Consider the following 23,253-nt stretch of genomic DNA (forward strand, 5'->3'; position numbering starts at 1 on the left):
CATTTTCTGTGTCTCTTACCAAGTCCTAGTAGGAATCTCACTTCTGCTCCTAGGAAAGCTGGGTGGTCCATCATAGCGCATCTCATTATGGCCTTCATCTTGATAAACCTCAACTTCTCTTCTTTTCTCTTTCTCCTTCTCCCCCTTCACCTCCTGTGTATGACTTATGATCCCAAACTTATCAGTTAGACACACCTTCCTGGTTTGGAACTTTCCAATCATTGTCGGATGGGCGTGACCATTGATAAAAAATATGACATCATAACCTTACCCAGAATGCACTTTTGCTACTGTTGTAATGTCACCTACTGATACCTAGGTGGCACTGCTGTATAAGCTATCTGCATCATAGTATAAAGGGTTAACTTATGTAGGTCTGAATATACATTTTGACCTTAGAAACCATAGGGATTAATTCTGACACTTGTAGCAATTAGAGACAGACCTCTAGGCGTCTCTTTAAATGTTTCTCACACTTAATTTATGGATCGTAAATGCCCTTGTTTTCTCACAGAGATATCAGTACCTCCTCTGTCATACCAAAGATGTGATTAATTGTTACAAAATACACATCTTCACAGACACTCTTCTAATGAGAAATATATACAATATACTGGATACATGTTGCCTTCGTACATATAACAATATAATATAAACAAATATATATATGTCCTACTGATTGTCTTATGCTAAGGACTAACTAAGGCTCATTAAATGAATACATACATATCATATATTTTGCTTCATTAATAAATGCCTAATTGTATAGGTAATTATCACCAGCTGCACAGAGCTTATCTTTATCGCCCGTCATAAATTTAAAAGTAAACAAGGAGGCATCTTCTCAGACTGGTACATTCATGGGAAGGATAACACTGAAGAGTATAAACATTTGTGTGACCTTAATTTGGCCTACTCAAGACATACAAAATTGCAACTATAGTCGAGCATGGCTCTTAAAGGCAATGAACATCCACCTTGACAATAATGAATTGGATATGAATGTATTTACCTATGAAAAGGCACAACATATTGTAAGACAGTATCTCGGACATCTAGGAGTTAGTATTGATCTTCAGATGTACTCGTCCCCTCCTTAGGGATGACGGGAGGACAATTTCCTGGTCTCTATGAAAGTCTGAAATGACTTTTGGAAGGAAACCTGGATCCAACTCCAATACTATTTTATCAGGAAATACCGAAAGATAGGGTTCCTGACAGGAGAGCGCCTGGATCTCTCCTAAACGTCTAGCTGACGTTGAGGCTATTAGAAAGGCAGTCTTGAGCGTCAGGTGCTTTACAGAAATGGTGGTTTCATTAATCCTTTCAAAACCTGGTCTAAGTCCCACTGAGGGGTCCTTGGGGTTATGGATGGTCTTAATCTCGAGGCAACTCTTACGAATCTTCTCACCCATCTATGGCTGGTCAAGTCTGTGTCATAGCATGATCCTAAGGTCGAGATCTGTACTTTAAGTGTACTAGGTCTCAGACCCAAATCCAGCCCCTTCTGGAGAAAGTCAAGAATTTTTATGATGCTTGGGGGAGAATTTACCGGATGGTTCTGACCCAGCCAGTTGCAGTATTTTCTCCAGATTTTGAGATATATCGCGGAGGTGACTTTTTTCCTGCTGGATTTAAGGGTATTGATAACCTTTTCGGACAGACCCCTGATTTTATTTTATTTTTTTATATAATTGGATATTTATTAAAGAATATATAAATGACAATGCACATCTACATTAGATTCATGCACAATAGTACAAGGTAAAAGATGAAACATGCAAAGCATCCCATTCATGTTGATTGAGGATTTATAACACTCGATAATATGCGATGATGGAGAATAAAAAACCGAGCAGTAATATAACAATAAAGTGAACTAAGAGAAACTGTGTCTATCTTTAATCAGTCCAAGATAGTACTACTGAGCAGCAAATCCTAGAACCAATAAGACATCAAGTAGTAGTGAAGGTGTCTTAGAGGCCCGAGAGCCCAGAGCTTCTCAATAAGTAATGCTTCATCAAACTAATATTCAAAAGACAAGACAAATAAGAAGACAATGACACAATGGGGGGGGGGAAACATCTTTCTCACAAGGTCGTTAAGGTTGCCTCGTGGCCCAGTAGTTATCCCACAGCTCCCATATGGCGTTAAAGAGTACAATTTTGTCCTGAAACATAGCCGTGGAGTATTCCATTGTTCGGACCTCTGTCACCCTTGCATACAAAATAGAAACCCGTGGTGGATCAGGGCTTTTCCAAGATCGGGAGATTAAACAACGGGCTGCTGTTAGTATTAATAGTAATAACTTAAGTGAGTGTTTTTTAACTTGAATGGGGACCACATTAAGCAGGAAGGACATAGGGTCAGGTCGGATTTCCAGTGCGAAAATATCACTCAGGAGGGTGCCTACTCCAGTCCAATAGGGGCGTATTTTGGGGCAGTCCCAGAAAATATGAGGCAATGTACCCCTATGCAACTCACACCTCCAGCAATCTCTCGGGACTACTGGGTTCATTCTATGGAGGAGGTCAGGAGTGTGGTACCAGTACATAAAAATTTTATATTGGTTCTCCTGGTGTAGTACCGACATAGAGGATTTCGCTGCCCTCCATATAAGGTGCCAGAGTGCGTTCGGTAAGGCCTTCCCTAGGTACTCCTCCCACCGTACCATGTAGGTGTGCCTTTGAACCCGATCAGGGAAGGGAGTCAGCAATATGGAGTAGATTTCAGAAATTAGACCCTTCGCGTGTACTCCTTCCCTGCAAAGGTGTTCAAAGGGAGTCGGGAGGGAGACTGTGACCCCTGAAAAATGGACTGTGCAAAGTGACTGATCTGGATATAAAAGTAATTGGAGGAGGAGGGGAGATCATATTTGGTCTGGAGGGTAGAAAACGGCAGAAGGTCCCTAGTGAAGGGGTCCACAATATCTGCAAACTGAAACACTCCCCGCTGAAACCATGGTCTCGTCGGACCCCTGCTTTTTAATACCTCGCGCTCAGGATCCACGCCGACAATTTGAATAGGCCCGGATTCTGATGTAGGATCGGACCCTGCGATAAAATGTCCTCCCGGAGGGGAATTCACGATGGTTCCTCCAGCGCTAATTCCCTTAAGATCGGGAAGCAGTTTCTTTTTCTCCAGTATAGGACCACTAAGATCACTGTTACTGGGTCGGACCTTATCTTTTGTAGTACTCGGGGAATTAATGCCCAAGGAGGGAAAGCATAGACGAGATCCCAGGTCCATCTGATCGAGAAGGCGTCCACCGCCCAAGGGTTTTCTCTGGGGTTTAGGGAGCAAAAGTGCCTGACCTTTGCGTTCTCTCTTGCTGCGAAGAGGTCTATCTGAGGGGTTCCCCACCTTTTGGAGATTTGTCTGAACACCTCTGGATTTAGGGACCATTTTTCAGGGTCTATGGTCTTTCTGCTGAGGCCTGTACATTTTCTGTACCTTTTAGATTGATTGCTGTGATGGCGGATACATTCTTTTCCGCCCAAAATAATATTTTCCCCGCCAGTTTTTCTAGACTTAAAGACCTTGTGCCTCCCTGGTGCTTTAAGTATGCTACTGCCGTCACAATGTTGGAGATAATCTTCAGGTGTTTTCCGAGTACTATTTTCTGAGCTGATTTTAGCATCTCCCAGATCGCCCTTAGTTCTCGGTAGTTTGATGATTTTACTTTTATGAGAAGCCTACTCTCGCCCCCCATCCAGTGCCGCTTGCGTCTGTGAACACTTGGATCTCTGGATCTTTTATCTAACTTACACCCTTTGACAGATTTCTCTTTTCTATCCACCAATTCAAATCGGATCTTACGTGAATGGGGATGGATATTCTATTTTCTAAGGAGGACTGTTTCTTGTCCCAATTCTTCAGGATCCAGGATTGGGTTATCCTGGTATGAGCCTGGGACCACAATACTGATGTGATGCAGGAGGTCATCATTCCCAATAGACTCATGGCATTGCGTATGGAGCACTTGGCTTGGCCCTGAAATGTTTTTGTTTTTCCTATGAAGGCTGTTAGTTTTTCTTGAGAAAGAGACGTCATCTGGATTTTTGAATCTAAAAGTACTCCTAGGAATTTCATCTTGGTTGATGGGACCAGACAAGATTTTTTCTGATTTATTATCCAGCCCAACTCTGAAAACCGATCAATTAGGTAACTGGTGTGACTGGACGCCTCTCATTCCGAGTCTCCCAGAATGAGGAAGTCATCTAGATACGGGAAGATTTTTATTCCCTCTGATCTGAGAGGAGAGATCATTTCCACTACTAGCTTTGTGAAAACCCTTGGGGCAGAAGAAATTCCGAAGGGTAGAGCCGTGAACTGGAAGTGGTTTACCACTCTGGTGCTGTCTATCAGTACAAATCTGAGATACTTTTGCGAATTTTCGTGTATGGGGACGTGATAGTAAGCGTCCGTCAAATCTATGGACGTCATGTAATCTCCTTCTTTGATTAGAGGAGTGATAGACATTATAGATTCCATTTTGAATTTCCTGTATACAATAGACGTATTTAACCCCTTTAGGTTTATGATGGTACGAAAAGAGCCGTCTGGCTTCTGTTCCAAAAACAGGTTGGAATAATAACCCCTTCCTTCTTCTAAACAGGGGACTTTTACCACCACACCTGACTCTATTAACTGCAAGACGCCCTGCCAAATCCTCCCCAGAACTTTTGGGCTGTGGGAGGTGATCCAGAACTTTTTTCGAGGGGTTGAGGAAAATTCTATCCGGTAACCGTTTTTTAAAATATCCAAGGCCCAGGGGTTCTAGGTCATGGTTTCCCAAGGGGGTAGATATCTCCTCAACCTTCCTCCCACTCTGGCGTCATTGTTTGTCAGACTGTTTGTTTTGGGGATTGAGAAGGAACCCTCTGCCTTTTCCTCTTTATTGGTAGCTCCACCTACCATTTTTCCCTTTCCCCCTATAGGACCTGGATTGGGTGTTAAAGGGACGAAAGGGCTTCTTTTTATTTTCCTCAGGGAATCCCTTCTTTTTATCTGCCGCTTTCTCGAGGATGGAATCTAGTACGTATTCCCCTGAAAAAGCGATAGAGCATAATTTTGCTTTTGACGCTCTATCGCCTCCCCAAGATTTTATCCACAGGGCCCTCCTTGCGGAATTTGAGAGAGCAGCATCCTTGGCGGCAAACCTCACGGACTCGGCTGAGGCATCCGCCAAAAATGCTGTAGCTGATTTGAGGAGGGGAATGAAATTTTGAATTTCTTCTCTCAGGGTTTTATTCTTAAAATGTTTTTCTAGTTCGCTAAGCCAGAAGTACAATGACCTAGCTACGGAGGTTGCAGATATGTTCGTTTTTATACCGAACAGGGATGCTTCCCAAGATTTTTTCAGGAGAGAATCCGCCTTTCTCTTCATCGGATCCTGTAATTGAGAAGAGTCCTCAAAAGGAAGGGAGGTCTTCTTGACCACCTTTGCTACCTGGACGTCGATTTTCGGTATTAAATATTAAAGATTTTTATATCGGTTGGATCAAACAGTAATCTATTTTTGAATTCTCTGGGGACTCCCCCTCCTCTCAGGGTCCATTCACTCATTCATGATCATATCCTTTATATTTTCGTTCACTGGAAATACTTTAGATTTTTTAGCTCTGAGCCCTCCAAACATCTCGTCTTGGACTGATCGAGGTTTTTGTACCTCCTCAATGCCCATGGTTGCCCTAACGGCGCCCAATAATTCCTCCATCTCTTCAGATGAAAAGAAATACTTTTTTCTGTCCTCCACTATTTCTCCCTCTGACAGTGCGTCTACGTTCTGTCTAGAGATGGAAGCATCTTCGTCCATGTCCTCCGATTCAGAGGAGGATGGAGGGGACACTCTAGATTTTTTCTGCAGGCGGAGTAGGAGGGGCAGATCTGAGAGAGGCTAACGAGGATTTTATGGATGGCTATGTATGGATGGCTGCTCCTCTTTGACAAGCTCATTAATGCAGGCTTGGCAGAGCTTCTTTTTGTGATTTTCCGGCAATCTTTTGCCACAAGTAGCGCATCTAGGGATTTTAGCCTTAGTTCTGGATTTTAGCCTTAGTTCCCTAAAAGAGGAGCAACCCGGTATCAGTGGTCTATTGCAAAAGGTAGCATAACAACATGATACATATTTTTCTTCCCCACAGGGGAACTCACGGTTTGAGTAGCCGAGGGGGCATTTGTGGAGCCTATTTGGTCTGCAGGGGTATCAGGGGCCGACATCTGGAGCAGGAGCCTCACTGGGACGCTGGTGTCTTTTCAAATCTGCCGCCTCTGAGCGATCGATGCGGCCTCTGATGTCATCCTTGTGCGCGCGTGCACGCGCATCCCGGCTCCTAGCTCCGCCCCCTCAACCTCATGCCGGCCCGACAGAGAGCAACGCTGCGGCTTCACACAGGGGTACGCGTGCAGCGTGTTCAATGGTGTGCGGTCAGCTTCCTACTGATGGAAGGGGGACCCTGCGCATTGGGGAGGGATTCAGGCCCCCGCTGGAACGGGAACGAGATCCACTCCATAGTCCTCCTCTGCCCAGCTTAGGACGGAGCAGTCGGAAGGCAGAGGGAAGGGATAAGCGATCCCAACAGGTATTTAAAAATAACAAACACTGCCATCTTTCACCTCCCACAGGAGGTCTCTCTGTGAGGTGTCCCCGTAGGGACAGGAAACACTGAGGGTGAGAGTGGGTGGTGGCCTTTTAAACTCTCTGTGTTCCTGCCCCTACAGAGGTCAAGGGGTCAATCTCCAGGTTGAGCCGTCATGGTGAACGAAATGGAAAAAATAAATGCTGGAGTCGGAACTGCCTGCCGGAATCCTCTGCCGCAAGTGTGAAAGTACCCTTAGTCTGGTCTAATCTATTTGCGCATGAAAAAAGTTGCATCTCTGCAGAGAAAAATCGCATGTCTCCAAGAAAGTGCGACTTTTAATGCAAAAAAAGTCACAACTCACCACTGAAAATAGATGAAAAAAAAAGCACACCAGTCCTGGGGTGAGGTAGAAATTGTTTTTGTAACAAATTCAGGCGCAAAAAAGACACACCTACATAATTGCAAAAGTTTAATATAGTTGCAAAAGTTAGAAAACTTCTGAATTAGGCTCTTTCACACTTGCGTTGTTCTTTTCCGGCATAAAGTTCCGTCGTCGAGGCTCTATGCCGGAAGAATCCTGATCAGGATTATCCCCATGCATTCTGAATGGAGAGAAATCCGTTCAGGATGCATCAGGATGTCTTCAGTTCCGGAACGGAACGTTTTTTGGCCGGAGAAAATACCGCAGCATGCTGCGCTTTTTGCTCCGGTCAAAAATCCTGAACACTTGCCGCAAGGCCGGATCCGGAATTAATGCCCATTGAAAGGCATTAATCCGGATCCGGCCTTAAGCTAAACGTTGTTTCGGCGCATTACCGGATCTGACGTTTAGATTTTTCTGAATGGTTACCATGGCTCCCAGGACACTAAAGTCCTGTTTGCCATGGTAAAGTGTAGTGGGGAGCGGGGGAGCAGTATACTTACCGTCCGTGCGGCTCCCAGGGCGCTTCAGAGTGACGTCAGGGCGCCCCACGCGCATGGATGACGTGATCGCATGGATCACGTCATCCATGCGCATGGGGCGCTCTGACGTCATTCTGGAGCGCCCCGGGAGCCGCACGGACGGTAAGTATACTGCTCCCCCGCTCCCCACTACTACTATGGCAGCCAGGACTTTAATAGCGTCCTGGCTGCCATAGTAACACTGAACGCATTTTGAAGACCGATCCATCTTCAAATGCTTTCAGTTCACTTGCGTTGTTACGGATCCGGCGGGCACCTCCGGCAAATGGAGTGCACGACGGATCCGGACAACGCAAGTGTGAAAGAGCCCTTAGTCTAAAAAAAGTCAAACAAGTCGGACAAGGTGAAAAAGCCTCTAAAACAGGTGCAATTTCTGTAGTAAATGCGACTAAAAAAAATTAAGACGGTCTAAAACAGCATTTTTTGACTAAAAACAGGTGCAAACAGTTTAGTAAATGTTCCCCACTGTGTGAAGGCGAATTAAAGTGCTAAATATACAGTAATATAGCCCAGGCCAGGTTTTGGGCCGGCTTTTTAATTTGACGACATGCACCACCTGCCCAGTACTCCCACATGACTTTGGTAACAGTGAAATGAAGAAATCAAATACGGCCACACTGTCAGATGTATGTAGTCTTGGAAGCCAAATCCAGGAGTGAATTCAAAAAAGAGAAGTCATTTCTGTCCTTTATATTTTCTCTCCTCTTATTTGAATTCATTCTTGATTTTGGCTTCCATATCTGCATCCAGAAACCTGACGGTGTGTCTGTACCCTAATATTTTTGGGCAAAATGCACAAGAACCGAAGCACGTCCGCTATGCCTGAATACAACAGCAATGCGGCCAAAACCCACACTCAGGCACAGTGAATTGCTGTTTTGCCACATAACAGAACGGCATGATCATTAACAATGAAAGTGCTTTCAGTTGCAGTCACTGAACTGTGTTGATCTCCATGTTGGCATGGATTTCGGCCGCAGTGTATGACCACAGCCTCATGGGAGGGCAAATGATGTAGGAAAGGTTCTACTTCTCACCTTTAAGGCTCATGCATACGACCGTGTGCTGGCCGAGCCCGTGCTGCGTACAGTAAATTGCTGTCCGCAATGCACGTGCACCAACCGTGGGCAGCCGCATGCGGATCACGGACCCATTCACTGGGGTTCGCGATCCGCATCGCAAAAAAGTAGTGCATGCACTACTTTTTTGCGGTGCGGAGATGCGTACAGTAAACCCATGGAAGCACTCCATAGTGCTTCCGTGGACTTCCGATCCGTGCCTCCATTCCCATTTCTCGGATTGCGGATCCATTGAAGTGAATGGGTCCACGATCCGTGATGCGGGATGCACACGGCCGGTGCCTGTGTATTGCGGACCCGCCGTATGCATGCTGCAATACGGCCACGACCGGGCAACGACCGTGTGCATGAGCCCTTATTTCTATCCACTCCTAGTTCTGGCTTCAAAAATAAAATATAAAAACTGCCTGAAAAGAGCATGTGTGAAAGCAGAATGTACCATCTATACCTGGGGTGGGCAACCTGCGGCACTCCAGCTGTTCTGAAACTACAACTCCCAGAATCCTTATTATTTTTTTCTATGGGCGTTATAAGATCAGCACAGTAAGTATGCATGGTGGGAGTTGTAGTTTCAAAGCAGCTGGATTGCCAAAGGTTGCTGATCCCTGATCTATACGATAATATGTGATCCTCACATTCTAATCCCAGGCTTGATTGCTGAGATTTAGCCTGCACATGTGACTCAAGGTCAGTTTCATTAACACACCTGTTCTCAAGCAGGGAGGATGGTTTTAAGTTTCAGTAGACACTACTGCTTCAGTTCTGTTAGGAGAAAATGAGGAGACGAAGGAGAAGAGGGGGTGCAAATTGTGCAAGAGCCTTGAATGCAAGGGAGGCTCTAAATCCAGAAAGTACAGGCCTGGCTAGTGGGACTCTTAAGAGTGATGGGCAGCTTTATCCTCCGGAAGGGACCTGTTCACATTGGCACTTTGGAAGGCAAGATCAGGTAAAGGTGGTGAGAAGACGCAGAACCTGGAAGACCAGACAAGGCATCAAACCTGACAATGAAGCTCAAATGACCTTGTTGCCTTCAAAGAAGAAAAGCCATCTCAGAAGAACAAGGTTTTCCAAGCTTGAGAACATGACCCTTATTTCCAAAATAGTGCCAGTGTATGAGCAACTAGTGGGCAGAAGCCAGTCCAGGACCCCTGTACTCATGAGGAGTCAGATGTGGCAGGAGATCTGTGACGCCGTCAACTCTGTGGGGAAAAAACAGCGTAATGTCCACCACTGCAAGAAGAGATTTAATGCCCTAAGGAGGCAGCTAAAGAATAAACTCAACCGAGAGAAAATTCTTCTAGGAGACCACGATGGTAGACCCTCGGCCTTCAAGATCCATTACACAAAGTATGAGGAGGAGCTCAAGAGGGTTCTCCCTGCCAAAGTCATTGATGGGATAGAATTCTTTGACTCTGATCATCCTCACAATCTGTATCCTGGGGAAGAGGCTGGTAAGTGTGGTTCTGTATAGTAAATGGATTGTGTAGCATTATAACAAGATACCTGGGGAACTGGTGGCAGGGGAGGACACAGATGCAATTGGATGTGTTGATCTTTGGTGCCCAGAAACCCTGATGCCAGAAATGCCACTGACCTAAGGCAATGAATGAAATGTGAGGAACCCTGCCTCAATTTGTTTGTTACAGCTGGCACAATTTTGCAGGTAAATCTGCGGTATCGGGCTATGCTCCTAAATGGTGGCTGACTTGTGGCATCAAAACTGTATCTGCAATGTGGTTGCAGGTTTTTAGAGGTGGCGCTTATTGAATAACGTGTACCTGTAAAAACCACACTGAAAACTGCATCAAATCTGCAATATGTGTGAACATACCCTTGCTGCCAAAATCATACAGCCAGCTTGCAATCTATTTGAGAATCTTGCCCAACAAGCACGTGGGTGTGGATTTTCACCTTGTGGGACCACGGCATATTCTTAAAGGGTTGTGCAGGCTTTAGAAAAACATGTCTGCTTTCTTCCAAAAAACAGCACCACACCTGTTCATAGACTGTGTTTGGTATTGCAGGCAAGTCTTAACTTCAGTGGCGCTAAGCTGCAATACCAGAGGCAACCCATTTGACAAGTGGGGCTGTCTTTGCAAGAAAGCAGCCATGTTTATCGAATCCTGGACCAGCCTTTTAATACAAAAATATTTCACTTTTTTTAGTCCTCCTCTCAAAATCTGAGGGTAATAACTGTACCCCTACTGTGCCTAATAATAAATACAGCCCTGGTACCTTTATGTAGAGCATGAGGTCAGTGGTCTGCAGCATGTGGCTACCCAGCTGTTGTGGTACTACAACTCCTAGCAGGTCCTGACAGATGCACGCTGCCAGAATTGGTGCAATGGTGAGAATGTGGTTTTGCAAAAGCTGGAGAGCTGCAGAATTTGCTGTATTCAAGGGACATCCAACCTATCTAGCACCCTTGTGCAGCATGTCCACACCATGGCTGGGTCCCATCCCCTAAGGGCTCACGCACCCGAACATATTTTATATATGCTGAACCATTTACTTAAATGGGGCCGCAAAAAAAAAACTAAATGAAATGACTGTGTGCATTCTGTTTCTGTATATCCATTCTGCAAGAAAATAGAACATTACGGGCCAGCTGTTCCGTTCCGAAAAATACGGAATGCATCCGTATTTTTTTGCGGACCGCAAAATTAAATATGGTCGTGTGAATGAACCCACACAGGCAGGTTTCTGCATGCAGTTTTGGAAGCCAAAACCGGGACTGAATTCCAAAGAGTCATATCTGTCCTTCATACTTTCTCTCCTTTTATGATCCACTTATGATTTTGGCTTCTAAAACAGCATGCAGAACTGTGCCATATCTCGGTTCTAGGAAACAATAGTTCTGTAATATGGCATCTGATAAAACATGGCACAATCTTCATAGTCTTGATAACAAACCCTGATGGCATACAATGCTCCCGAATGATTAAAGGGTAAAAATTCGAAAAAGTCTTCGGGAGTTCTGAAGATTAAATCTACACCAGCAAGCAAGTGTGTGCGCCAATTTTTTGGTGCACATTTTGGTAAATGTCAGACTGAAAATGACCCACCACATTCGAATAAAAGTGCTAGAAAAGAGAAATGTTGGCACACAATGGCACTTATGAAAATTTTTTGACTTTTGTATGCTAGAAAATTGGCTTACAAGAATTTCAACAGCCCCCACCCCACCATCCTTCAGTGGGCCTCCATAAGGAGTTGGAGACATGCAGAGGGCCCTGTACACTTGTATGGGTGCCAATGTGTACAGGATGCAAAATCCACATGTACTAAAATCTGCACAGATTTAGCTTTGCAGAATGTTTATAGGGTTTTATAAAACTATTTTCATTAACACTGCAATATACTTTACTGTAGATTCACAAAAAAATTTAGGGGATGCTGTGAAATCCACGGCATGTCCTGCATTCTGCAGTGCGTGAATGTAGGTTTGTGGAAGTCCACCATGTCAAAGGATTTGGGACACTGAACACTATCAATGAGAAATTTTGCAAAAAATGAGGTGAATATGCCCTAAATGGGTTGGCCCACAAACTATATTTTATTTCTTATAGTTGATAAATGTATGATCACTGGGGTTCTGGCCGCTGAGATGCCACTACAAATCAGAAGTATGGGGGTTGCAGAGTCCCTTGTAACCATTGCTCCATTCTCTTCTATGGGATCGCTAGAGATGGCAGAGCACTTGTCAATGGAGCTGTGGTCATCTATACACACTATGTAAGTCAATGGGGACGGATCCGTTTTCTATGACACAATCTGGCACAATAGAAAACTGATCTGTCCCCATTGACTTTCAGTGGTGTTCAAGACTGATCCGTTTTGGCTATGTTACAGATAATACAAACGGATCCGTTCTGAACGGATGCAGCGGTTGTATTATCTGAACGGATCCGTCTGTGCAGATCCATTACGGGTCCGCACCAAATGTGAGTGTGAAAGTAGCCTAATCTATTTGTTCACTACCACTCCATTCACGCAGGGGACCCCTGTTCTCTTGATGGGGTCTCGGCATTCGCAAATTTGTAACCTATATTGTGGATAAGTGATTTGCTGTTCATGGGCCAGACCCTTTAAGTTTTTCCTCCCATTAGAATGTGCGGTTTAAAAAAAAAAAAAAAAAAAAAATTATTATATATATATATATATATATATATATATATATATATATATATATATATATATATATATATATATATATATATATATGTATGTATGTGTGTTCTGAATCAGAACATATATCAGACATGCAGAGTTCTCAGAGGGAGAAGAAACCTCTTTGTACAGATGCAGTCATTCAGCATAGTGTCATAAATCATCTATGGATCAATGTTGGTGATGCTTTCCAGCCAGTTCTACTACTGTTAACAGTCTCTTTCATTCCAGGACCCTCATGGTGTACACCACAAAATGGGCAAAACTTACTTTCTCGAGAGCTGCAAAATATCTCTGAACCTGAAGAACTACAAGGACCATTAAATCTTGATCTCCTAGATGAAAAATGGTCAGTGCTCCTTGACCTCAGTTCTACCTTCCCCATGGAATCCAGTACTGTAAGGTCAAGGAACTTCTCCACTGATCATATAGACCTTCTTCATCACAATGGCCCAAGAAAAACCAGACTCCATCCCTCTTGCGCTTCCATAGAAGAACCTTCACCTCCCAATGTGCCGAACGTGACCCATAACCATGGTGCATGTTTGCTTAAGGTTTTGAAGCCCACCCAAAAGCGTTTTCGAAAGGGCATGATGCATAGTCTAAATGTTCATCGTTCAGATGTTGGCCACTTCAACAAGTGCATTGATGAAAGCAGTTCTACAGCTGATAACCTGCTACGAGTAGAAGGTGAGAGGAACCACCTATTGCACCAAATGAAAAACCAACTTGGCAAGCTTGCTGACAGCGTGGAGCAGCTGGCAAAACAGCAGCAAGCTGAGCAAATTCTGCTCCGTGACTTTTTAAGAAGGAAAAACTCTAGAAGTCAGTCTCTGTATCCTTCAAGAAGAGGAAAGAGAACTGGTAGAAATCTACAAGCTAGGGGAGTGTGTCACTCCCTGAGAAGAACCTCTTCAACCATGACCTGTTTGATGGAGCCGGGGTTCATGCTTGGTGTACACCATAACCGTGTTGAATAATGCAATAATAGAATCCTGGTCATCAGGTTATGTGCATGGTGGTTTATGTTAACATTTTGATTGTATAAGAAGAGTATTATACCATTTTCTTTATTGTTACAGTAATTGTAGACTGAAATTATTTTGGTGTTTAATAAAGGTTTGAGTGTAATTATTCAGGTATAATGAAGTGTATGTAGGTAATGGCTGCTGATGCAGGAATACGGCTTTATTCACATGGATACTGTCTGGTCAGTGTTCTATTATTAAGAGCCAAACCAGGGATAGAGCCTACACAGAGATGAGGTATAATGGGAAAATCTGATCCTGTTCTGTCTGTAGACCCACTCCTGGTTTGACTTTCCGGTCTTCACTGATAGAAATCACTAACCAAACACTGATGGTGTGAATAAGGCTATCGGTGATTGTGAGCCACACAGTAGAGACGAGGCTACACAGTAGAGACGAGCGAGTTTCATATTTTCAAATTTGTTCACTTTTTGGTGAATTGTTAGGAATTCCATTACTACGGACCATAACAGAATGCCTTTAGAGGCATTCCGTTATTCATTCCGTCATAATAGAAATCTATGGCCTGCATAACAGATCCGTCCCGTTTCCGTTATGCAGGAGAGGACTCCCCTGCACTCCCCAGTCCATTGCGCTGGGAACGGTGATCACACTGCCTCCTGTCATTTAACCCCTCAGATGCCGTGTTCAGCACTGATCATGGTGTTTAGCTGCTATGGGGTTAGTCAGGAGTAAAAAAAAAAGAGATAGAAATACTCCCCTCATCCACTTGATCACGGAGAGGCCATCCGCTCTTGTCTTGAAGAAAATCCGCCAAAGGATTGCGGCGAACATGATGTAATCGCATGATGACATCATCAGTGATGACATCACCACGCGCCCAGCATAATTACGTGGTGAGGTCATCACACTTGCCGCAGGTCCTTTTGGTGGTTTTTTTTTTTTTATTCTTTATTTATTTTTTTATTACTTTCAGCTGCCATTTTAGGAAAAATTCATTTGTTACCATGAAGCATGAGGGAATTCGGCTTTGTGGCGAATCACATTTTTCCTGAAATTCGGATCAAAGTCCACTTCAGATACTTCGATTTGCTCAACACTACTAACAATATTGCCATACACACCATTGTTCAGTGCCCTCAGATGGCGCCCGCTTGCACCTACAGCAGCCACTATAGCCGGCAAGTTTCTGCTGTTTCAAAAAGAGGAGGCCTGGGGCGAACGTATGCAATCAGCCATAAAGATTGGGGACAAGAGGGAAAAAAAGAAATAGGGGATAAGTCACAAGCCCCTTTAGAAAAAAGGTCTGGGATATCCTGGCAGGGCGCCAAAGGAAGGACCGTAGATAATGGTTCTAGGTGTGATTAGTTACTGGGGAGGTAAAGGGCTGCCACAGGTATACAAGTGCTCCTGATGAAGGGGATCCTATTACCCCAAAATGCGTTAAGCCTGCACTTTTCCCCTACCATGTGCAAATTAAAGGATATTAACCAGATTTACCACGTGTGACTGCCGTTAATTCCGGTTACTCTTCAGGCGACCCAGGTGCAGGAGAAAGAAGAGTTGGTGTCTTGAGCTTTAGCCCACCCTGCCCCTCCTGGGTGAAGTGAGTGTCTTTAATCATTTTTATTCCTACATTTTTATTACATCAATTTACCATATGTATAACATTGCTATCATTATATGATTCAACCATTTTACCAAAATGTGTGTTTTTTAAGTTACTGCTATTGATTTTAAGGGCAACCAATCGAAGATATCCCATAACCAGCCACTAATCATTATCTAGTCGGATATTATCACTCTAGAGCAGGGCTGGCCAACCTGTGGCTCTCCAGCTGTTGTAAAACTACAATTCCCACCATGCCCTGCTGTAGGCTGATAGCTGTAGGCATGCTGGGAGTTGTAGTTTTACAACAGCTGGAGAGCCGCAGGTTTCCCTCTCTAGAGGTATCTGATGCCATATACAGGTTTCTTTTTTTCCTCTCTTTTTTTCATTTCTGGGCCACATGAGCCCCATGGGGGCTGAACTGGAGGAGGAGGCTGAGTACATTGGAGAACAAGCAATGTGTAGCAAAATGGGTGGTTTTTCTACACAGATGACAGGAGAGGAGGAGCAGGTGGAGTAGTAAGAGGGAGACGAGGCAGATGACGCAGGCACACCATGGCAGTATACAGTGGAGATGGAGGCAGGGAGTCCCTCAGTCACTTGCTCAAATGGCCTGCTGCATGCTCACTTGCTTGGGTAGTGACAGCCAAATTGTCACCATTCAGTAGAGGGATGGCTTCTGGCTCTCCAGCTTGTTAGACCCTTGCTACCAGTCCAAAATGGGGGCCATTTTTACACCCGCTGAGAGGGAGGACAAACTGAACTACTACAGAGACATCCTATGTAGTCAGTTGGCCGCTGCCTATCTGCGCCATCGTCCATCCTCTCGCAGGTCTGACCGGGGGGGCCCTCTGTGCTATCGTGCCATGGCTGCTGTGGGGGGCGGTGTAGGAGCAGTACCAGTTCCATCAGCAGCAGCCTGAGTCTAGAGTCGCTGATGAGCAGCTTTCTTCACCTTCCTAGTGAAGAAACTACTCTCCAGCAGCAGCAGCTAGACCTGGAGCAGAATCTGAACCAGCAGGTGGTGGCATACTTGGACAGCACCCTGCCACCCAACATTGAAGACCCGCTGGACTACTGGGCAGCCAAACTGTATTAGTGGCCGCAACTGGCCGAGTTTTCCCTGGAAAAGCTGTCCTGTCCAGCCAGTAGTGTGGCATCAGAGTGAGTATTTAGTGCGGCGGGGGCCATATTTACCCCAAGGAGAACTCTCGTGTCCACCTAAAATGTGGAGAGACTGACCATTGTCAAGATAAATCAGGCGTGGATCAGTCAGGATTTTCACCCACCAATGCCTGATGCATCAGATTAAATAATCCTTGCTGCCTCACCCAAACCTTGACAAAAGAGACCGATTTATTCTGGGTACCTGCCTTAGCTACTATTCTGATGCTGCCACCCGCCCGATGCCACACATCTGATGCCAAGTGCTCCTTCTTATGCCCACCATTGTCAGTGGGTACTGTTATTGCCACCCACCTCCCCACTCTGTCACCAGGTCACTCCTGATGCTGGTGCCACCTCAGTACTCTGGTCTCCTCATACTGCAGTTGCCACCTCCACACTTTGTCATTGTGCCACTTTGTGGTCTCCTTATGTTGCTGCTGCCACCACCTCCACACTGTTACCTTGCCAGTCTGTGGTCTCCTCATGCTGCTGCCACATCACCACTCTGTGATGTCACCTTGCCACTCTGTGGTCTCCTCATGCTGCTGCCACTTCACCATTCTGTGGTCTCCTCATGCTTATGGCAAATCACCACTATGTGATCTCCTCATGCTGCTGCCACATCAACACTCTGTGGCATCCTCATGCTGCTGCTGCCACCTCCACACTCTGTCATTGTGCCACTCTGTGGTCTCCTCATGCTGCTTCCAAATCACCACTCTGTGGTCTCCTTATGCTGTTCCCACCCTCCCCACTCTGTGACTGGGCCACTAGTGTCCATGTTTGGCCTTGTTGACATCATCATTTATTTGACCCTTCTGATCTGTCAGAAGGAAGGAAAAATGAGATGCAAAATGGATCCTGTCTATGTAGCAGCGGTAAGGCCTGTATGGTCCCATCAGAATCTGCTTATGATTTTGTATCCAAAAGCAGGAGTGGATACATAACAAAGACATCCAAATATTCCATTCACGTGTCATCTCTGTTTTTGGATCCACTACTGTTTTTTTGGCTTTAGCAATACTGATGGATTACTGACCAAATGCTGACCGAGTGAAGGCGGATGCTCAACAGACAGGATCTGTTTTTTGGGGGTTATTGTTCTGACTGATCAGAGGAAGGGCAAAATAATCAGTGACGTCAACGCAAACTTACTGCTGATGCCCTCTCCACTCTGTCGGGGGGGCTCTACTTGTATAAGCGTTTAATAGAACAGGTTGAGTAGACATCTATATGGAATCAGCTCATGGCGGCGTAAAAGGAGTGCACTTCTTCTTGACGCTAACAACGACCTGTAAGGCTGAGTTCACACTTGAGTAATTTGGTCAGTTTTGGCCCCGTGACTGCCCAAATAAGTGAAGTGTGCAGTGATTCTAAGAGCGACGCCTGTCATCTGTGTGTCATACGGACTCAGTGTTATTTCACTAACACAGCAGACTCCCTAAGCATGTTATTGCCAGGCACAATGTTCTACACCACTATACAGGCTCTCTGCAGCCAGGAAATAGCGATTTACCACAAAAAAATTCGGATCTAATCTTTTCAGAAAATTTGGGTAACCGGCCGAATGAAATTTTTGAGAAATTTGCTCATCTCTAATAGTAACCTGCATTTTTACTATGACCAGAAATCAGGTCAGGGACACTGGTCAGTACCAAGAGAAAAAAAATAACCTTCTAAATTCGGCGATTTTTCACTTATCCAGCCGTAACAGTGGATTGTGGGGGTAAAACATAATGACAGGTAATACGGGCATTTGCAGCTGAAAACTGTGCTACATCTGAATGTTGCCTTATTGTTACAGGTTAGTGATGAGCTAAGTATTAAAAAATTCGATTCGGCTGCTTTGTGACGAATTACTTAATCACAAACCACATTTCTTTGTAAATACTGGGTGCAATGCCAGGGAGCGGCAATTGCGGCGCTCCCCGTCATTATACCTCCCAGATGCCATGTCCATAGCTGATTGCGGAATCTGACAGTAATTACACAGTGTAATAATGTTTTAAAAAATCATACTTGCCTCATCCATTTGATCATGACGAGCCGGCCGCCGCCATCTTGATTGAAGATTTAGCACAAAATGTGGGCGGCTTAATGATGTCCTACATCACCACACATGGGATTTTATGCAAGATCTTCAATCAAGATCAAATGGATGAGAGATTTTAGTTTTTTTATCGCCATTCAGGGAAAATTGATTCGCTACCACGAAGCATGAGGAAATTCGGCTTCACGGGAATTGAATTTCCCCTGAAATTCGGATCGAGAAGTCCACTATGTGGACTTCGATTCACTCAACACTATTACAGGTCCTCTTTCACATTATATTAAATCCAGTTTCTGACTATTCAAGCAGAATCTGTAGAAACATATTTGACTTATGTTTTTGCCCCCACAGCTTGCCCGTCTCCCCTGGCTCACTATGGATTCGTTTGGGAGAGCATTGTGCAACGGATTTTTACCTGCTGAAAAGAAGACAGTCTCTCTGGTGGTGGAAAGTCATGGGCAGCAAATATTAACTGTGCTTCAGAACTTCAGAGAACAGAATATATTCTTTGATTTCAACATAATCGTGAATGCTGAATCCATTCCATGCCACCGTTGTGTGCTGGCAGCTAGCAGTGACTTCTTCAGGTACAACCCTCTTGGTATATTTGTCCATTAGCTTATCTAGGGCAGTGGTTCTGAACCTCCAGTGCACGTACCCAAGGGTGTACATACAGCAACCTCACGGGCTATGCTAGGAGTTCTGGCGCCACCTCTGCTATGGGTGTGCTGCCAACCACATTATGATTCACCTCCTCCTTCTATACAGGTCTAGGAAAGGGTGGCCCATATGCCCCATAATCACAGCACAGCTGTGCATGGCGATAGGAGAAAAAGTCGCTCCCAGACGCCTAGATCAGACACGTTGAAATCTAATAGACCATTCTTTTATTATTCTGACATCTGCCTTCAGGGAAAGTCAGGGCACCCCATACATATTAAAGGGGTATTACGGTTAGAATAAATTATCCCCTATCCAGAGGATAGGGGATAACTATCAGATTGGTGGGGATTCTATTGCTGGGATCCCCACCGATCATGTGCCTGGTACCCTGTGGACCCCATTGAAATGGATGGAGTGGCTGGTCAGAAAGGCATGCCACCAATCCATTCCATTCCATTCTAGCTGAGATAGCTGAGTACAGCGCTGCTGACTCGAATTTCCTACATTATAGTGATCTATGATGCCATGACTTTCAACCTGATTGCAGGTCTAATATCCCGTACTAACTACATAATTTGATTACAGGACAGTAGACCCATGGTCGGGCTGGAACTCGCATCATACAAGAGCACTACAATTCAGTAACTTTGGGTCAGCTGACCTGGGGTTGGTCTGGGAAATGCAGATGCCGCACACGCTTGTCTGAAGCTGTCCGGTTTACTCACCGATTACAGCTGATGATCCTAGCAGGAGGGTAACTATGGGATAAGTTTCTTATCACAGTACCTTGAGGTTGTCGAGAACCCCTTTAAAGCCCAAGTTCAGTGACAAAACAGATTTTACAGAAACAACAAATATAAGATGGACCTTCAACCTTATAGACACAGAAACCTCTTTAAGGAGCAAATTGGGGTATAAACAAGGTAGCATTTCTCCAGTAACTTCTGTAACTTCTTTCAGGTTCTCCAGTAGCATAGTTTGTAAGGCTGAAAACAAGATATCCAAATCAGACTATCCTGCATATTGACCCAGAGGAAGGCGAAAAACACTGATCTACAATAATTTCCCTGTTTGGATAGGTTTCATGATGACTAATTGAGTTTCATTTTGCATATACAGGGCTATGTTTGAAGTAAATATGAAAGAAAGAGATGGTGGAAGTGTCACCATCAGCAATCTGTCCACAAAAGCTGTAAAAGCATTTCTGGATTACGCCTACACAGGAAAAGCAGAGATTACAGAAGAAAACGTGGATATGCTGTTCCAGATGTCCTCCTTTCTCCAGGTGTCTCTACTGGCAAAGGCGTGTAGTGATTTTTTAATTAAGAACATCGACATCAGTAATTGTTTACAACTGTTGTCGTTGTCAGATAGCTACGGGTCTACCCGTTTGTTTGAATGTGCCTTACAATTTGCCCTACGACATTTCTCATTGCTAACACAATCTACAGACTTCTTAATGTTGAATGTCGGAGTTCTAGAAAAATGTCTGCAGGATGATGACTTGAATGTTCCAGATGAAGAGTTTGTACTCCTGGCCGTTCTGGCATGGACCAAACACAGCTCAGAAAAGAGAGAGAGATATTTCCCTCAATTGATAAGTAAAGTTAGACTTCACCAATTATCACAACCTGTTCTTCAAAATATACTAGAAACTGAGGAGCAGTTATTAACACGCACGGACTGTTTATCGATGGTCAGTAATGCTATACAATGTATTGAACGTTCTGGAGGGTTATTCCCTGATGCCCGCATTTCCACTACAGAAAAATATATTTTTGTCCATAAAACTGCCGATGATGGAGAAACCCAGTATACTTTCTGCTATAATATCAAAACTGATAAATGGTTAGAGCTTCCACAGATGCACATCATTGACCTTCCAGGTTCTAGCTTGTCTAGTTTTGGAGAAAAGATCTTTATCACAGGAGGATGTAACGGTAGCTGTTGTCGTGCAGTGAGGCTTCATATTGCTGAGCCTCACCATGAAGCCACTGACCAAACCTGGTGCTTCTGTCCTTCAAGCAATAACTCTTTTCAAGTACCAGCCATGAAAAACCCAAGAACCATGCATGCATCTGTCATGGCCCTCAATCAGTTGTTTGTGATTGGTGGAAAAACCAAAGGAGCACAAAATATCCGAAGTCTTCTAGGTGTCGAAGCTTATAATCCTTTAACTAAGGAATGGAAGTCAGTCGCCCCATTGCCAAGAGGGATATACTACCCTGAGGCAAGTGCGTGCAAGTCTGTCATTTATGTACTAGGCTCTGAAGTTGAGATAACCGATGCATTTAACCCTTCCCTTGACTGTTTTTTTAAGTATAATGCAGACACTGATGAATGGTGTAAACTTGTCGCAGAGTTTGGCCAATTTTTTCATGCAACTTTAATCAAAGCAGTGCCAGTGAACAGCACCTTGTACATCTGTGACCTTTCAACGTACAAAGTTTACAGCTTCTGCCCCGAGACTTACGTGTGGAAGGGAGAAGGGTCTTTTGAGTGTGCTGGTTTCAATGCAGGGGCAGTGGGTATTGAAGACAAAATTTATATTTTGGGCGGTGATTATGCCCCTGATGAAATCACCGATGAAGTTCAGGTCTACCACAGCAACCGATCAGAGTGGGAGGAAGTCTCTCCAATGCCCCGAGCTTTGACAGAATTTTACTGTGAAGTAATTCAGTTCAATAAGTGCAGGGATCCATGGGGTGTAAGCCATTTGTAAGCTCATGAACATTAGGGACTACGCCATATGTACATGATTAATATCCAGTAAATGAATTTCAAATGTAATGTTACTGAATGCTAGGGATGGATGCATACAGTGCATGAAGTCCTCAAACCTGGAAAGGACTAGAAGTTTAACACGTTATGGGATGTCTTTTCAGATATACATTATTTTGGTTCTGTTGTATCTGAAGATGCTTAAAGATCATGAATGGTCTATGAATTTTGTGTACTTATGAGATATTTTGGTCTACCAAACAAAATTATTTTACTACCTTATACAGTGCTGACCTATTCCTCAGCACTTTACAGACATTAGCATCAAGCTGTCCCCAGTGGAGCTCACAATCTAAGTTCCCTATCAGTATGTCTTTGCCATGTGGGAGGAAACCGGAGGAAACCCACGCACACATGGGGAGAACATACCAACTCTATGCAGATGTTGTGCTTGGTCAGATTTGAACATAGGACTTTAGCACTGCAAGCCACCAACTGGAGACCAATTCCATCACTGAGCTACTTTGTGCATGGAAGATTATCAATCCATCAGCTCTTAATGATCCAGTTACATCACTGAGGTTCTGTGTACTTTCTTGGAACCTCGTAATAAGTTAAGATATTGATAACATGATCAATTTGGGGTCAAGTACTGCAAAAAAGGTGAATATACATATCATAGTATATAGTGAATGTAATCATAGTAATCATGCACATGAGTCTTACAAACCAGAAAACACTAAGTAAAAGACAGGGTAATGTGAAGAAACATTTTGATATGGTTACCAGAAGTCCATCTTGACTTCATGGCCTATTCCTGTAACTTCAAACTTTCTGGGAGAGATGTGCCTCAGGGTATGCTGAAAATTGCATGTTTTAGGCTATTTTATAGTTTGTGTACCTAGGTTATGCCCTCTGTTGAAATGAATACAAACCCTGAGACAATGATTTTGCTGTTGTTCCCAAAGTGCTGTCACGGTACTTTGGTGTAGGTCTTTCCTTGTTTACATGCGGGCACCCATAGAAGTCTGTATAGAGCTGTACTGTCCAGATGGAGTTTTTTTTTCTGTCTCATTCATGCAGAAAGAAAGTGGCCTGCTCCAGTGGTGCTGTATTATACAAGCGGGTGTTCTTTACCGAAAGTATTGCTTCTAGAGAAGACTGACCAATGCTGTTCAGAGAGGTACCATAACGAGGCATAAGGTGTTTTGTGTGCTGCTGTACAAGCTTTATAGAGGGTTGGACTGGCCCACCAGAG

The 23,253-nt window shown here is 44.3% G+C and overlaps 1 protein-coding gene across 1 annotated transcript in view; it reads left to right on the forward strand.

Annotated features, from left to right (window-relative positions):
• Positions 1-22,483, forward strand: part of KBTBD3 (kelch repeat and BTB domain containing 3) — a 32,883-nt gene extending 10,400 nt beyond the window's left edge. The window contains exons 2-3 of the mRNA XM_040426275.1: positions 18,963-19,198; positions 20,394-22,483. Of these exons, the coding sequence (XP_040282209.1) occupies positions 18,963-19,198; positions 20,394-21,996 (1,839 nt within the window). The 3' untranslated portion in view covers positions 21,997-22,483. The remainder of the gene's footprint in view (positions 1-18,962; positions 19,199-20,393) is intronic.
• Positions 22,484-23,253: the final 770 nt, after the last annotated feature.

This window comes from Bufo bufo, chromosome 3 (genome assembly GCF_905171765.1).
Source record: "Bufo bufo chromosome 3, aBufBuf1.1, whole genome shotgun sequence".
NCBI classification, from domain to species: domain Eukaryota; kingdom Metazoa; phylum Chordata; class Amphibia; order Anura; family Bufonidae; genus Bufo; species Bufo bufo.